Source organism: Cryptomeria japonica, chromosome 7, assembly GCF_030272615.1.
Source record: "Cryptomeria japonica chromosome 7, Sugi_1.0, whole genome shotgun sequence".
Lineage (NCBI taxonomy): Eukaryota > Viridiplantae > Streptophyta > Pinopsida > Cupressales > Cupressaceae > Cryptomeria > Cryptomeria japonica.
The window spans coordinates 675913189-675932051 of NC_081411.1; the positions used below are offsets into that span (position 1 = coordinate 675913189).

Below are 18863 nucleotides of genomic sequence, written 5' to 3' on the forward strand. Positions count from 1 at the left end.
AACATTTCAAGACAAAATTCACTGTTATCCAATTTAATCAAGTCCCCCACCTTCAAAAAAAATCAATAGATGCTATGGCAACTATTGCCTCTATGTTGGATATGCCTCAAATATGGATAAATGTGAAGTTTTGGTAGAGAAGTGGTTGGTACCATCTTTTAATATTATGACATCAGATATGGTGTGTGTCCTTGTTGGTCCCAACTCCCCGTGGTACATATAAATCTATGAATACCTAAAGTCCCAAACCATACCTCCAAACCTTTCTACCAACCAACATTGAGCCTTTCTTAGAAAGGCTGCCAAATATGTCATCATCAGTGATACCCTCTACTGTCAATCCTTTGACGGTTAAACCCTCCCCAGGTGTCTAGATTCTGACGAAGCACAATGGCTTTACACGAAGTTCACGATGGTATATGTGGGGGTCATTTCAATGGTATTAGCCTGGCTAAAAAGTTGGTTCGAGCCGGATATTATTGGTCGACAATGGAAAATGAGGCCCATGACTTTGCTAAGAAGTGTTACAAATGCTAGACACATGGAGATTACATTCACGCGCCAACACAAGAACTTCAACCTATCATATCTCCATGGCCCTTTTCTCAATGGGGGCTTGATCTCATTGGAAAGATCCACTCGACATCAACAAATTGACATAAGTTTATCATAACGATCACAAAATACTTTATAAAATGGATTGAGGCTATACCCATGACTTATATCACTGACACACATATTTGTAAATTCATTTTTAACTATATCATGTCGATATGGGATCCCTCTTGCAATAGTCATAGACAATGGCCGTCCATTCAAAAATAAAGATGCCCAAGAACTCTGTGAGAAGTTTCACATCCAACATCATTTCTCAAGTCCCTATTATCCATAGAGTAATGACCAAGTCGAGGCATCCAATAAAACCATTATCAAGATACTCAAAAAGGTGGCCAATGGTGTTGGCTGAGATTGGCACGTGCCGTTAAATCCAACTTTATAGGCCTATCACACTTCTATCTGCACCCCTACTAGTGCAACACCTTACTCTTTGGTGTATGGTGCGAAATCTATCTTACCTTTGGAGGTCGAGATTCCATCCCTACGAGTCTCCTTACAACACTTGATAGATGATGAAGCATAAACAGTTTCTAGGCTGCATTAGCTTGAAATGTTAGATGAAAGGCGTCAGACAACTTTGACACATTTGCAAGCATATCAAAACCGTCTCCGTCGCACCTATAACAAGAAAGTAAAAGGGAGACACTTTGAAGTGGGAGACTTGGTCCTGAAAGCCAACCCTAAGAATTCACAATCTACTGAGATCATCAAAGGCAAATTTGAACCTAATTGGGTTAGCCCTTTCATCGTAACTACAACATATGGTTTAGGTGCTTATCAGCTTGCAACCCCGAATGGAGAACCACTATTAGATCCTGTGAACAACATACACCTTTAGAAGTATTATACATAGGTTTCTTTTAGCAGTTCTTCAATATGATCTTGAAAAAATGACAAAAAAGTGAAAATGCAAAAAAAAAAAGAAAACAAAAGAAAAAAAGAAAAAAGAAAAATCATTTGCCCTCTAGTGAAAACCTGGCAAACATGTGCTTTGGGTAAGTACTGTGGTGAAAACTTGGCAAATATGCACCGCGTGTAGCAAGGTCATTGCTTCACCGTCTATCTTGATTTCCTTTGTACATAGTACAAAGTTTCATCACACCTATCCATTTTGATTTGACCCAGTGTCCTTCTCCAGGCTTGCTATTGGTTAGCACCAATGTCTTTCTCGGTCGATTGCCAATCCTTGTACATATGTTTTCTATCTTGGTCACCGTACATATTTTGGACCTTAATTGTTGACAAATATGATGCAGGAGCATCCTTGGTTGATAAGAAATCTTGCATCAACCAAAAATATTTCCTTTCATTTTTGTTCTTGTTTAGTTCATTGTGTAGTTTTTTGTGTTCTTACCGGTTGGTACTGGTAGTTGCTTTATTTTCATGGAAGATCTTATTTTCAGTTTCCAAGCTGGTTCATGTGCTTAATTCAAGATTTTTAGTTCATTTGGGTTCTTTTCCGGTTAGTTATCACTTCCGGTTGACTGTTTCTGGGTTCCGGGATAGTTCTTGTGCTTACCGGTTGTTTTTCCTTCATTACTGGTGCGATTCTTGGCGTGTGGATCTATCTTGGGTCTTGTTAGATGTTCTTTGGCATGTGGTCAACCTTCCTACTAAACCACACCCCTTAGTTGTTATTTTTCGAAAAGATTTCTTTAATTCTTAGGGCCGACCTAGTTACACGTTTCAGTTTTCTGCATTGGTAAATGCAATCTTATGAGGCCGACCCAGATATGTTCCGGTGGGTATACATATGTTATTATGTAATCATTTCTAGGGGGCAGAGGAAGTAGAATTGTGAATAAGGATTGAGATTCACATTTTGTGATCGGGTTGATTCTTAGAGTCCCGGTTGGATTGTATCTAGTTGATAGCCTACATGTAACCAGTTAACTATTGGATGTATTTGATGATTATATGATGATAATTGGATGGTTGTTGGAATTTTAAAGAAATAATATGATTTGTTTATGCAATCTTGTTATGTTTTTTTTGCTGCTTTCGCTGTGTTACTCTTGCTGCACAAGCCGATTGATTCTCTTTGAGGGTTTTACCAGTTATGGCTGCATCAAAATCCCTTTTCATGATCAATTGACAAAGTTATCATAGTGAACAAATCATAGGCTATGACATGTACATAACTTATAATGTCCTGAAAAAATACTAAAAATCAAATAAAGTCCTGAAAAAATACTAAAAATCAAATAAAGTCATGAAAAAATACTAAAAATTAAATAAAGTCCTGAAAAAAATCCTAAAAATAAAAAAATGTCTTGAAATAATTACAAAAATATAAAAAAGTCCTGAAATAATCCAAAAAACATCGTAAAATGTCTCGGAAAAAGAACAAAAAAAAATTGTTATCTAGCAAAATCCCAAAAATAATTGTTTTCATTTTCATTTCGTTAATTAACTGTCCCCTTTGTATATAGATAGACATTTTGAGCAGACGTCAAACAAAAACACGTTAAACATTGCGCTTAACAAATCACACATTAACAGACGAACTGTTCAACGAACCTAGCATTCAAATTGATCAAACTTGTCTTATCCATCAATCAACATCAACATTATCAACCCTTTGTCAACTGTTATCATGGGCCTTATACAAGGCGTAGTATACTCAAAACCAAACTGTGTCTTGTCTAAGACGAGGTACTGCATCCCCTAAAACTTGACAACATGATTGTCCTTTAAACACAACATTTTCACTTTTGGCAATGAAGATCAGGATGTTTGTTTGACTAGTTTGAACTTGTGAATCTCATCTTTCTTTGATTTATCTTTGATCGTGTTTCTATGCTACTCGATAATGTCACATAGTGATTTAAAGTGGCCGAGATGGCTCATGATCATTTTTTTTTTCTTTTTTCTTTTTGTGGAGTGTTTCATAAATTTCTGGGGCACGTATGTCTTGGGTGTCTGTGATAAGTAGGTTCGCTTTGTGAATGCCACACATACCTTGACCCTTGACACATGTATTGTCTTAGGCTATTTTTTTTTTACTCATTCCTTGTCTGTAATGTGTCTGTTTTACATAAAGGGATTGCATTATTGCCCTGGCCTTCATTGCCATGGTGTGCCATATCCGTTTTGCCACATAAAATAAAGGTTCTCACCTACTATTTGCATTTGTGAAAGAAAGATTTCATCACACTAATCATTCTTCACTTCTCACTTGTGTTTCTTCCAGTTAACATTTTTTCTATCCCATCAACCCTTCTATCTATTCATCAAATCAATCATTCGGTATCAATCAATTTTTTTTCTACAATCCATTAACATTCTTCCCTTCTTGTTAACATTTTTCTCTTTCATCAATTTTTTTCTCTTTCATCTAACATTCTTCTCTTCTTTCAAGAGATCATTTATTTCTTTCATGCATAAACAATCTCTCGAGGGGGAATTCCACCTCCATCTCTTGATCTACTAGGGCATGATCTTTTTAATTATTCTTTGAAACAACGCTCATCAATCACATCATCTCAAAGAGGGGCAAAATGTAGACACTTAAATTGGTCATCACTCCTACGTCACTAACCTAATTTTTAACATGTCTTCTATGTCACATTTTATCTTCATCATATGTTGACATTCCTCTGGTTTCAGTTCATTTCAAATCCAACCCTAATCGGTCTTGTTCATTCGCATTTGGTCCTAAACCATTATGATTGACATTTTATCATTTTCAAATCATTTGAATTGGTCTCATCTTGGCAATTAGAATTAGTTCCCTCTTTGTTCATAATTAATCAGTCATTAATTATCAATCTCTTTATCAATCAATTTCAATCAGTCCTCTGTGACACTATATCAGCCTTTCATGGCACTTTATCAATCGATCTTATCAATTCTTTATCAAGTCATTGTCAATTGATCTTATCAATCGATCTTATCAGTCTCTTATCAAAATTATTATCAATATTGAGTCTTTTTCGATCTTTTGTCCTATTTTGTTGTCAACCTCCGTCAATTGTCATTAATTTTTATCAATTATTAGCCAATCAATCATCACTATTAGTACCCAATTCAACATTTATACTCCTTGTGCATGGATTGGTGTAGTTTTTATAATACTCATGCATGCTTACTTGATGATCTCGATGTCTATCTAGTTAGTATATGCACGGATGTTTTTGAAACATCATATTTAAATTCTTCCAAATCATATTGATGTAACTAGCATATATATATGCTTGATTTGTGGTTTTTTAAAGCATGTTCTATAAAAGCCCATGCATGTAATGTAAATAATATAGGAGCACTTGCTCAAATCCTTTCTTATTTTTTTACCTTAAATTGCTAATTTAAAGGGATCTTGTGATCAAATTTCTTATGCATGAATAGTGTTATTTTACCAACTCCACGTGTATACATGTATCTTGTACCTTGTATGAGATTTAAGTTCTTTCTTACTAGTGGTGGATTTTCTACTCATGCATGGTCACCTAATGTGAGATTGCGATAAAGAATTTAGAATTTGTATACATTTTATATCGGATGCTATTCTTCTTGTATGTTTCTTTCATTGAGTCCTTGTATGTATGGTGGTGGTATTGAATGTTTTGCCAACCCTATGTCATTGTGATCATGTTGGGTTAAGTTTATTGGTTGTCCATTGGTTTATAGGAGAGGTCCTAAATGTTTCAAATGGTTGAGTAGAGTTGAATCACCATTGAGAAAGCTAATGGATTGTTGGAGTAGTTTGAAAATCATGAAGGAAATTATATCATCCATCATTTGTTTCTAAGGTGTGTTTTATTTCCTACCAATATTGACAAGATTTATTTTTTTGTCATCCAGCAAAAATCTTTCTCTGTCTTAAAGTTTTGGTTGCAATGAATCACTTTATGTAGGATGATATATTCGTATAGCTCATTTTTTTAATTTTTATGTTGAGACTTCAATATATGAAATGATAATCAAAACTTGTTTGAATCAAATTTTAGGTACATGGGTGGTGCCCTTGGTTGGTAGTATAGAAATAATAAGGGAATACAAAAATATAACAGAAAAGGATACATAAGATGCTTGATAAGTATTTATACTAGTTAATGTATGTAAAAGAGGTTTCAAAAATATAAATCAAAAGAGTAAAATCGTGATTAAAAGCGTTTATTAATACCTTACATTTATATATGTCCAACATTATTTATTTATTAGATGAATCCTTGAAAAATTTCACATCTATTTTGATATAAAATTAAAACATATTCTTTTTAAATAACAATCATAATTTTAAAAGTTTAAAATAACAATCCATACTATAATTGTCAATTAATTGACAAGGTCTTATAAAATAAATTTCAATAAAAAATATACTGATTATCATAGTGATATAAATGCCACCTAACTCAGATGACCTTACAAAATTAATTTCAATAAAAATATATTGATTATCATGAAATTATAAATGTCACCTAACATATAAGATTTATTTAACTATATACATATATTGATTAAGATAGAATTACAATTTCCACCTAAATGATGAAGTCATATAAGATTTTTGTCAATAAAAAATATATGTTAATTATCATAATATTATGCATGCCAAATAAATAACATCTTTTAAGATCAGGTTTAATTGAAATATATATTAATTAGGCCATTTCTAAAATGCTTCAATAAAAATATATATCAATTTTCAGAGTGATTGCCGTGTCTTCTTTGCTTTGAGAAGTTGCGGGCAAAATTCATTGATTAGTATGTGTACCTGCTATGACAGTGCCCGTTTTCAACCATAGTTTTAAATATTTCCTTTTCTCAATTTACACCTTCCTCGGGCATGGCACTTTCACATCTTCTTTACACCGACCATTATTGAATGTGTCAAAATTTACCTCCTTTCGTTGAAGATTCTTCACATATAGACAAGATTGACAAGTTACTTCAAAACAATGAAGAAAAAGAAAATGTATAGTTATTTAATAAGAGAAGTGTAATATTGAAGGAAGCTTTAAATGAGGTCAAAATGGTGTAAACAGGGGGCTGATAATCATCTTCAATGGTGTAAACAGGGGATGATAATCATCTTCAATTTTTATAGGGTGGTTAGCTACTAAATATTAGGGAAATCATTAAGTCTGAAATGGTCATGTTGAATCATTAGTTATTGTGGGATACTAGTATATTATATGTAGCAATTTTTGTTAAAACAATTTAGATGAAATAAAATACTAAAATGCTTGGTAACATAAGATTAGAGAAATTACAAAAAGGACGCAAAAACATCAGCATGAGAATAATGCAAGATAAGATATTAAAGTAAGAAACAGATACAACGTGAAATTTAAATGTTATACAATATCCAATACTATAGCTTTCTAATAAGGAACATTCCCAAACCAACATCAATCTTGCATTAATAAAGTTTTTTTTTTCTTTTTATAATTTGCACTCTATCTTATAAGCCTTTGTCTAGGTATCTTGTGTTTGAGGTTGCATTTTTTCCATCATTGTTCTAATAAGAAAGTGATTTGGATGTGGCATTCATGTTGTATGTGTTCCTAGAGGAAGGTTAGTTTACACTAGGTCATAATTTTTAGCCTTCGACCATGACATGCATAGGAAATAATGAGGACTTATGTGTTTATCTTCTAGTCATTATAAACATAGGAAACAATGACTAACGATATTGGTGTATTCGACATATAATTTTAGAACATGGTTTGGCTATTTTGGAATTCTCACTAACCTCTATCATGAACCTTGAAATTTACAATGCTAACAATACTAGTATTTACCTACAAATGATATTTGGACATTACATGATTGCATTATGTGTCTAGGGTTGTATTTATAAAGATACCGTCCTAGAAAACTTGGATATTATAATGTAATGCATCAACAAAATGAAATAATGTAAAAGTTTTCCTCATTTAGTAGGAATCAATCTCCTCATCCACTAACGTCAAGCATAAAAGAAATTAGTAATAATAAATAAAAAAATCAACAATCATTGTCAAAACACACCTGAAGGACATCTTCAAACTCAATTTTTCATCAGTGCTTGCATCGAATTGAAGAACATTCAATGATCAACTTAATTATAGTCATTGCTACCTCTTGCATTAACATTTATGACTACAAATTCTCCTTTTTTTAACAATATTTTACTTAGTAGAAAGGAAAAGCTACATATTTAATGCTAGCACAATAGACTCTATGGTGTTTTTGAGAATCATATTATATTCTTTACCTTAAATATACATATGAAGAGCATCATTTGTATGTGAATCTTTTCAAGAAAAAAATCTTTTCATCATGATCAAATTATGTCACTTGAACTCTTTTATTATAATTAATTAGCCGATAGGCTATTTTATGGTAGAAACTCCCACCTGAAGTCTCACGCCCAATTTTTTTGTGTTGCTAGTAAATTGCCTTAGTTCATGTGTGCATACATAAAGTGGATAAAATGATTGCACCACCTTGGGATATGCATTTCTGATTTGAAGAAGTTACAAGGAAGAATGTGAACATGTATTCCACCGTGGGCCATAACACATTTTACCTCCTCCCCGCCATCATTAACATAAACTTTTAAGATATTTTAACTTTATTTAGATTCTAGTTAAAATTATATATGTATTTTATTTTTAAGTGAACAGATGAATTTATCTATTTACTATTTTTGTTTTTAAGCAAACAAACAAATAAATAAATATTTACTAATCACAATTAGCATTCATCATATTTTATGATGGATGATGGACATATATTTGATAATTTTAAAAAATGAATTAATGTAAATATTAAGTTATATAAAATAATATTATATTTAATTATTTTTATTATAATATTAAATTATTAAATTGAAATTAAATATATTATATATTTATTATGTAGAGTTTGTAATGAGAATTTTTTACATAGTCAAATTGAGAAAAAATTGATCAAAATGATCCTATAGACCTTAGAAATTTCTTCATTTTAATTTTAAAATGTGATAGGTCAAATATGATTTTAAAAAGAGTTAATGTGTGTTAATTAGAGTTAGAATGTAATTAAGGTTATGGTTCTATTTGCTATCCTAACTATGATAATAATCTCAATCTTAACCTTAATTTTAACAAAGAAGACACATCAATCATCACTATCGAATCTATTCGATGTAATCTATTTCATAAGTTAATTGTTTCCTTACATTGTAAAAATGGTATAGTTTATTATGAAGGATTCTAGGGACTTATGAGAAGGATCTATAAAAGATCCTAGGATAGTTATGAAGAAGATCTCAATTGTTAATTTATGTTTACTATGACTATATTTAAATTATTATCTCTATTTATTTGATTTATACCCTCTAATATATCATATTGCCTATAAATCTTATTATCGACATAACTGTTACACTTTCTTTAATACAAGTACTAATCTAATTAAAATTCATAATACAACAATTTAATTTTATAAGACTGGATAAAAACTTAAAATACACTGCAAACTACAAAATTCATGAGAATCTCAACAACGCCCACTGATTCTTTTCCACGAAATTCCGTCCATGACACAGCAGCTTTAATTTTCTCCTGCTGTAGGTCCTGGGCCCACGTTTACGAATGATACTTTTTGCTTGTTTTCTCTACACTTTCCTTCCGTTTTCCCACTTTGAAAACTTCCTTCTTGTTTACGTTCTTTTCCTCTCAGTTTCGGGCATATATCACGCAACCTTCTTATAAATACATTCACAGTTGGCTCTATTGTGCACCCAGACATATACATGCACTACAGTTTTCATCCCTTGGAGAAATGGACAGAACACTATACGCGGCTGTTACGCGCGGGAATGTGGATGCTCTCGCCAAGTTGATAGATGAAAAACATGAGACGATCGGGATGCTGCCCCTCCAAATGGAACCTGATCATGCCCCTGTTCACATTCTCAACCAGTTAACGCCCAGAAGGAATACACCCCTTCACTTGGCAGCCTATTATGGCCATCTCCAAATCGTTGAGATGTTGTTGAAAGTTATCTGTGATGACATAGAGGCAGGGAATGAAGAAAGCCGCCAATTTATTGTAGCCCAGAATTTACAAGGCGAAACTGCTCTGCATGAAGCTGTCAAGGGAGGACACCTCCAAATAGTCCATGTTTTGTTACAGAAAAGCTCTGAGTTGGGTGAAATTAGGAATAATGCCGGTGAAACTGCTCTGTTCAAAGCTGCCGAGGAAGGTCATAAGGATATTGTTGAGAAATTATTCCCTCTAATATCTCCCAACTACGACAGAAGAGCTCGAGATGAACGCACACCTCTCCATGCTGCTGTCTCCTGCGAGCACAAAGGTTTTTGCAAATAGACCCACTTTGACCATAATTTTTTACTACTGTGATAATCGGCCGATTTCTTTCCCAGCTTAATTTTATCTTAATTCTTATTTTGTGATTAATTTTAATTAAAATTAATTTTCAATTTATATTAGAAAGAAAAAATGATATGTTTTAATTCAAATAAGATGGGTTTTTAAGATGATTTCAAGAATAGGAAATTAAAATAGGAAATAAGTTGTAGTTTTGATCCAAGAGTAAGCTATGTCACTAGGAAATGGAGGATGTTCACATTACAAAACTGGTTATTCTCAAAATCTTCTAGGGAAACACCATGTCTTGCACGGCAGTCGGTGAGAGAGTCTTGGAAAAACCGCGTCTTACACGGTAAGATGATTATGTACGCCGGATAGGTACCCCATATCTGTAAACCATTGATGATAGTTCGTACGCATGGGGAAAAAGAAAATTAGAGTTTCAATATTAAACAAATAGTATTATATTTAAGATGGGTTTATCTCCACACAAAAAAATATATATTTAAGATTTAAGATGGGTTTATCTCCACACAAAAAAATATATATTTAAGATTTAAGATGGGTTTATCTCCACACAAAAAAATATATATTTAAGATGCGTTTATCTCCACACAAAAAAGTAATTTCTAAAATCTACAAACAAAATTTCAGTAGCTAAATTTATAAGAAGGTTGCACCCAGAGATATACATGCACTACAGTTTTCATCCCTTGGAGAAATGGACAGAACACTATACGCGGCTGTTACACGCGGGAATGTGGATGCTCTCGCCAAGTTGATAGATGAAAAACATGAGACGATCGGGATGCTGCCCCTCCAAATGGAACCTGATCATGCCCCTCTTCACATTCTCAACCAGTTAACGCCCAGAAGGAATACACCCCTTCACTTGGCAGCCTATTATGGCCATCTCCAAATCGTTGTAATGTTGTTGAAAGTTATCTGTGATGACATAGAGGCAGGGAATGAAGAAAGCCGCCAATTTATTGTAGCCCAGAATTTACAAGGCGAAACTGCTCTGCATGAAGCTGTCAAGGGAGGACACCTCCAAATAGTCCATGTTTTGTTACAGAAAAGCTCTGAATTGGGTGAAATTAGGAATAATGCCGGTGAAACTGCTCTGTTCAAAGCTGCCGAGGAAGGTCATAAGGATATTGTTGAGAAATTATTCCCTCTAATATCTCCCAACTACGACAGAAGAGCTCGAGATGAACGCACACCTCTCCATGCTGCTGTCTCCTGCGAGCACAAAGGTTTTTGCAAATAGACCCACTTTGACCATAATTTTTTACTATTGTGATAATCGGCCGATTTCTTTCCCAGCTTAATTTTATCTTAATTCTTATTTTGTAAATAATTTTAATTATTTGAAAGAAAAATGATATGTTTTAATTCGAATAAGATCGTTTTTTAGTTCATTTCAAGAATAGGAAATTAAAATAGGAAATAAGTTGTAGTTTTGATCTAGTAGTTAAAAATAAATAAATAAATTAAAAAGATAAAATTCAATTAAAAACAAACAAATGCATAAATAAAGGAGATGAATCAATGGATTAATTAATATGAGATAGTGTTTTTTAGTGCATGCACCAAATTCTTTTAGGAAGCTAGAAATAGCCATAGAGGTTACAAGAAGAGAACTACGTGAGGTTTTATAAGGGGAGGCACTGTCGGGAGCAATTTTGAAACTCTCAAATCAAATCGAATGTGGGAAATAGGTTTGCTAGATTTTAGGGCACTCTTAATTCCACTCTAAATGGAGAAAGACTATTTTGCGGGGAATAGGTTTGATTTTGAAACTCTCAAATCAAATCGAATGTGAGGAATAGGTTTGATTTTGAAACTCTCAAATCAAATCGAATGTGAGGAATAGGTTTGCTAGATTTCGGAGCACTCTTAATTCCATGCTAAATAGAGAATGACTATTTTGTAGAGAGTGGGGAAGTGCTATGAAGATGAGGGACTAAGATACATAACGGCTTAAATCACACACACTAAGCTTTGACTTTTAGACTTAAAAGTGTTAAACACTCAAAATTGAGCAACACAAATAGATTTTGCAAGGAATTATAGTGAGAACATAGAATTTTTGCAAAGAATTACAGAGAGAACATAGAATCAAATCCCAAGTAAGATTTCTCTTTTATTTATTTATTTATTTATTTTTTTCATATATGAATTGATTAGCATACAATACACATAGTTATCAGTAAGAAACAAAGGTAGATGAATATAATTCCTTTATCAAAACTTGTAGTTGTACTTTAGAATCAACACTTATTATTGTGTGTATACCCTCTTACCGTCTTTGTGATCTCATGATGATGTATCCGATATTTCATTTTGGAATGAAAATCATTTTATGTTTAAGAGACCATATACCATGCCAGAATCAAATCATGTATTAGACCAAGCATCGTCTATTCCACTTCCATCTTTATGTGTATGATAAATAGAGCTCTCACTTATTTTAGAATTGATGTCGATCTGTGCTTGTTACAAAACCCTATGATTAACCACATGTCTCTCTCTCTCTCTCTCTCTCTCTCTCTCTCTCTCTCTCTCTCTCTCTCTCTCTCTCTCTCTCTCTCTCATCCGCTTTTCCTCATCTCATGGTATATATTTATGTATAAATAGAAACTTTACCAATGCAATAAAACTTTCTATCTATCATCATGCACGTAAGAATCTATTTATTTATAGCGCTGATTGTGAATAGAGAAATGCATCTTTATCTATAATCGATCATTCCTCCATGAGAATAAAATCATCATGATCTTCTGGCCATAACATTTATTTTGTTGACTGTAAGGCCTAAAATCCTTCCCTGAACCAAATTGTGGTTATCTTGCAACCAATGCATTCGGGAGATCATTCCCTTACGTCAAGATAGTCTACCAAACAATCCACTTTTCTGTAATATATTATCAAGTAATGTATTTAAGATGCTAGTTTTAAAAATTGTTGCTAGTTATTATTAGACATATTTTAGTTATGAATATTATGCTCTCTCTTTTAAAAACAATATATATATTTGAAATTATAATTGGATATTTCTATATTTCTTCATTAACTTATGTTGTATGCACTATCTTTTAATTAATAGTTATTACTTTTCAATGAACTTTAACATTTAATATCAAAGAATATTCAATGGATAAATAGAAGAATCATATAAATATTGTAAGATCTTTCTTTTGGAAAATCTAGAAATTTGACTATGGCAACGTAGCATAGAGTCTTTATGAGTAAGGGTTCCTTGATACCTAAAGGTATAGATATGTTCTTCCGCATTTTTGATCTGATTCGGATTTGATGCATAATCCTAATTGTGTTTCTAGTCTTTATTTATTTAAGAGTAATATATCATGATTGATGTTGACATTATTCTTCATATTAATGATTTTAAAAGATTGATTGTTGATAAATGTAATTTTATGATGAATACTATAGATGAATACTTGGGAGTAGATTATCCATGTTGGCATTTATAATAGCTCATGTTAAAAGGTTGCATAAAGGTGTTTTGGGAGTTCGTGAGTGCAAATTATGCTAGATTTGTAATGTATGAGCTTATTATCAAAATGTTGATCTATTGTCAATCATAAAATATAATAAAAGTGTTCTTGTTGACAATGCATTACATGACTTGAGAATTCTTTGACTTCAAGAATGGATGTACCATTGTATTTTGGAGTCTCCTCGACCTTGTTCATTATCACTATGTTTTCTATGTGTTCAAGATGGAATTGGACTCTATGAAAAGGTATCAAATAGCGAAGATTGCTGCTTCTATTTTCATGTGTATGCTATATGCATATTTTGTGTTCATGATATTGTTATGGTAGCATTAGGTGTAGATACGTCACACTGCACAAATTCTATTATTTTAGTCAGATTTGCAATGCCAGTATTCCTCGTGCTAGGCTGGGTGTTTTTCGTGTCGTGAAAGATTCCGAGGAAGTGTATCTACTTCGAGGTAGGGTGGAAACGCGTTCAGACAATGTTTTTGCCCATGATATGCTTGAGGGAGACAGATGTTGAGAGTTCCTATTATGGTAGTCTTCCTGTTTGTACATTATGTATTAATAATAATCGATCTTATAGTCTATTATAAATGTATATAATTTTTTTTGTTAGCCTTTTTATTGGCTTGCGTACTCTAACCTTATATATACTTTCACGTCTCTCATCTTATATATTCTAACATGTGACAATTGATTATGTTTGATCACGTATAATTTGTGAGTTATGTTCGATTTGATATTATGATAGTCCTTACAACTACTGATTGCATATTTGATTTTTGGTCTCTTTCTTCTCCGATACAACTTCTTTCCCTCCGAATTTAGCATTCCCATTATATAAAATGTTTGCAAATCAACTCTCTCATTCTGTACATCTTAATTCAATTGTGCAGATGTTGTTGAGTATCTAGTAGATCAAAAGCCGGAGCTCCTTAAGCAAGCTGATAATATCGGCTGGACACCACTCCACATAGTTGCATATGTTAAAAATGCACCAGAGATTGCGAGGATACTGTTGAATAAAGATGCTTCGTTGTGTTATATGGTGGATAGGAATCGTCAGACAGCGCTTCACATAGCAGTGATTGAGGGCAATGTGAAATTAGTGAAAGAAATATTAATTTACAGTCAAGATTGCTTAGAAATTGTTGATAAAGATGGGAGAAATGCTTTCCACTTGGTGGCTGAGAATGCAGTGCAAATATTCAACAAAATTTCGAGGAGTATCAAAACTTTAGTGCTGCTATTACTTATCTCTAAAAAATATGTCATCAACGATCTTGATAATAACGGCAAAACACCGTTAGACATAGTGTTGGAGAAAATGAGCATCGACGAACGCCTTTTTTCTGGTGTAAGCAAATACATATTCATCTAATTTTTGACCCTATATTAGGTATTTCCTTTTTATTCACTTAACTTTTTCATTAATGTTGCAGATGAAAAGACTGTTAAAAAAGAATGGTGCACGGAGGACTCCAAATATGATGAACAATGAAACATTAGAGAGATCATCAGCTACTCAAAAGTCACCAGAGAAGAGTCAAATTGTCTTGGTAAATGCTGTTTTGATTGCCACAGTTGCTTTTCAAGCTGTATTGACTTTGCCAGATAAAGATCACCAGACAACAACGTTCTTGGTTTTTGTTCTATTTAATGCGTTGGCATTCTGCAGTTCAATAGCAACAGCAGTTGTGCTGATTTATGCAATTTATGGCAAACAAGAAGACTCCCTCCTTGTGAAGACCTCCGTAAGAGGATTATGGATAGCATTGGTAGGGCTAATCGCAGCATTTGTTGCAGCCATTTACATTTTCGTGGAATCCAAGTATGGATGGGTGAAAGACGTTGTGTTCGGGATGGCAGTCGGCGTTCCCATAGCCATCGTGTTTATGGTTCTTCGTTCCAAAAACTACATCTTCAGTGAAGACAAGATGGAATCCCGATCCTTCATCATAGTTTTCGTCTTCTCATTTTCACTTTTAACATTAGTTTCGTATCTGTCTCATGGTAAGCTGATATCAGCAATCTGGACTACGCTATTATCTGTTTATTTTTTGCTTTGTTTGGTGTATGTAAGTTTTAGTAAGAAAACCGAGAGTGTAGGGACCGTTTCCGTAGATCATGGCGTAATTCATAATGTTTTCTATAAGGTTTGGGGTAAAACTATCTGTACTGTTTTATTCCTTGAAACTGCTGTATTGTGGATATTGTATGCTGTATGAGAAGACTACTTTTATGTAGTATTTTTCTCTAAGTTTGTAGTAAAATTATATGCACGGTTTTATTCCTTGACAGCTGTAAACACTATTTTTATAAAGTAGTATTTTTATTTAAATTTGGGGTAGAATTATATGTACGGTTTTATTCTCTCGAACTTTGTATTGTGGATATGGTATGTTCTACGAGGAGACTACTTTTATGAAGTATTTTTATCTAAGTTTGGGGTAAAACTATATATAGAGTTTTATTCCTTGAAACCTCTGTATTGTGGATATGGTACATACTGTATGAGGACACTACTTTTATGAAGTAGTATTTGATTATGATTATTGATTGCAATGAAAATGAAATAATATTGTAGACAACAAGAATCCTAAATTCATATGAAAAAGTAAAAGGGGAAAGATAGAGGCAATCTTGACACAATGCGTTAATAATGAAAATTACAAAATTAATCTCAATGTTTTAATATAGGAGATCTCATCTTATGTTAGAGTTCAATACAATGTCATAATAAATATATTATATTGAAGGGAAAGAAGAGAATACTTATATGGTAGAATGAAGTGGAAAAAGGTGATTCTCAATTTACTATATCATGTGAAGAAGAGAAGGGTGAATGATAGATCTGTAACACCCCAAGTCGACACACTTGGGAAAAAACTCGATGGAACAACACTTTGTTTAAATAAAAATATTGAAGATGCGACAAGAACATGTCCCACTTGCACATCGATGTATACACAAGTGCCATGTGAACCCAACAACACAAAGACACTAACCAAATAAAATAACTCACCATGGCTACAAGAAAGTTGGCACTAGTAGAGACTTGACAATTACAAAATGAAGTCACCATAATGAACTTACAAGAGGAGAAACCACACCCGAATGATGATTAGGTACTAACCCATGATCATTTTCTCTTGGTATGATGACAGAATTTAATCAACCTCAAATTAATACTAAGACACATTTAGGAACTCTCATAAAACCTATGGAAGCCCATGTAGACAGAGGAATGATTAGGAGATAACATGCACATCTACTACATGAACGTCGTCCATTTTCAAAATAAGGAGTACGTTCACCTCCAATCTACTAATAAACAACCCTTAACAATACTTTATGCTAGGGAAAATCTTCATAGGAAGTTTCTTAATTAGAAGGTTACAAACCAATTCGAATAATGATGGGTATCTTAAAAGAAATGGTGTGATTCCCAAAGTAAGTCAATACCATACAACTTAATGTATGACACTTTTAATTGAATCGACAACATAGGAAGACTCTCTATACCATGATGAAAAAAAATCATATATATATAAAGTTTTCCCAAAAAATGGATGAACTTTCATGAAATGAAAAAATAGGACACAATAGGACACCAGATGACACTAGCACCCATATAGGAAAGACTCATCTAGATGATTAAATGAGAAAATAGGACACTAGATGACACTAGCATGCATATAGGAAACTAGTGTGCATACTTAATAGAGTCTATGTTAGGGGCTATAGTCCTTCCTAGGCATGGTAGTCTTGTTCTAATGCCGATTTATCAATGAGTGAGCAAATTTAAGCTAGGATTTGGTCTACAAGATGTACCAAATGTATAAGAGCTACAAGTAAGGATCTCTAATAAAAAATAAACTCTAGAATGGAAAAATTATTGGGAAACAAAGGAGGTCCTAGACAGTTGTTCTTGCCTCACACTATCCCATGAAGGATATCACTCCTAAGGGCTAGGTAGACTAGATAAGAGGAATAAAAACAAAGCCAAAGTGCCAAGAGTAAAGGGAAAATGTGTAAAAACACCTTGTTACACCACTAACACCACAATAAGGAAACTCTCAACAAAACTCAATGCACACAAAAGAGAGCTAAAGGCTCCAAAACAAACAACATATTTTCTAATTTCTAGGATTCATTTTAAACCCAAATCCAAATATTGTCTATGTTCATTTTACCACATTGTAATGAGATCAATATTAAACAATTGATTAGAGTGTTTGATTCCAACTTCAAAATACATAAGGCATTCAGAGCATTTATGCAAATCCATCCTCTTAAGGAGTTTCATTGATTAAAATTAAAAAAGTGGACTCAAATGTCCTTTGAATTACATTTTACATGATATTTAAATGATGAAATACATGAAATCAAAACTTTTAGCATCTTGATCATGATATCTAGCTCTTCCAAAATATCTGTGATCTCCAACCATAGTTTCCATGCCACCTAATAATGTGGAACCCTTAGTTCCACTCCCTTGTGCTAGGAGATAGTCACATGGGCCAAAAGAACACTCAAACCAAACATAATGGGAGAAGGATTACACAAATACCATATATATATATAATTGATTCTATAGAAATAAATAAATAAATTATCACAACAAAATAAAAAAGCATATTGCATGTAGATGTATGCAAATTATGATACTTACCGACTTACTTAACATATATATATAACACATCAAGTATTCACATGTATCTACATGAATATACAATCCTAGACATAATTTGCACTTGATTAAAAACTTACAATCCAAGTCCATTCAATACCTTAACTTGATTTCTGATGTCATGAACATCTACCAATTGATTCTATGGAGGGGTGTCCTTCTCCCTAGGACTAAATCATGATCTCTAATTGAGGAGGACCAGAGCGCGTAGAGCCCTGGTCATCCTCAGTGGGGTCCAATTTTGAAATGGAGGAGGGCCCTATCTATCTGACGAGAAATGAAATTGGTGGCTTTACATGACCGTTGGAGGCTGACCTAATCAGTAAACTGACCTAGGATCTCATATATAAAAGAAAATAATTAATTAATTTCAATCTAAGACTCCAAGTGATCAACCTAGCATCCTTGAATCCATGAAGCATCATCAAGCATAATTGATTTGGAATTGAGTACATAAGAAGTTTATGACCAATTGTAAAAACATTGACAATTCATTTCTGTCAAGACATGATAAGGAGCAAACAATTTCAGCCAAGATGAGTGTGGATATTGTGAATGGTTTGATGGTGTGTGACTTCATTGTGGACGAGGCGGTCTTCAACAAGACCATCGACGAAGAGAATTCTCCTAGCTACGTAGGACCTTTGAGAGCCTCTACTTGTTCAAGTCCCACTCGATTTTGGACAAGACTGCTAAAATTGTCAAATGAGCATATCTTT

At 33.2% G+C, this 18863-nt stretch overlaps 1 protein-coding gene across 1 annotated transcript; it reads left to right on the forward strand.

Annotated features, from left to right (window-relative positions):
- The first annotated feature begins 9358 nt into the window (after window positions 1-9358).
- On the forward strand, window positions 9359-15744 carry LOC131040370 (ankyrin repeat-containing protein ITN1). The gene is made up of 5 exons (XM_059208902.1): window positions 9359-9915; window positions 10215-10276; window positions 10588-11180; window positions 14348-14808; window positions 14894-15744. The coding sequence occupies exons 1-5, from the start codon at window positions 9373-9375 to the stop codon at window positions 15677-15679; spliced, it is 2445 nt and encodes an 814-aa protein (XP_059064885.1). The 5' UTR covers window positions 9359-9372; the 3' UTR covers window positions 15680-15744.
- The last annotated feature ends 3119 nt before the right edge of the window (window positions 15745-18863 follow it).

Bases quoted from the DNA above. Each gene is read 5' to 3' on its own strand.
- LOC131040370 (XM_059208902.1), top strand. From the start codon at position 9,373: ATGGACAGAACACTATACGCGGCTGTTACGCGCGGGAATGTGGATGCT. The intron at 9,916-10,214 runs AAATAGACCCAC...AAAATCTTCTAG, and splicing joins GCGAGCACAAAGGTTTTTGC to GGAAACACCATGTCTTGCAC. The intron at 10,277-10,587 runs GTAAGATGATTA...CAGTAGCTAAAT, and splicing joins GAAAAACCGCGTCTTACACG to TTATAAGAAGGTTGCACCCA.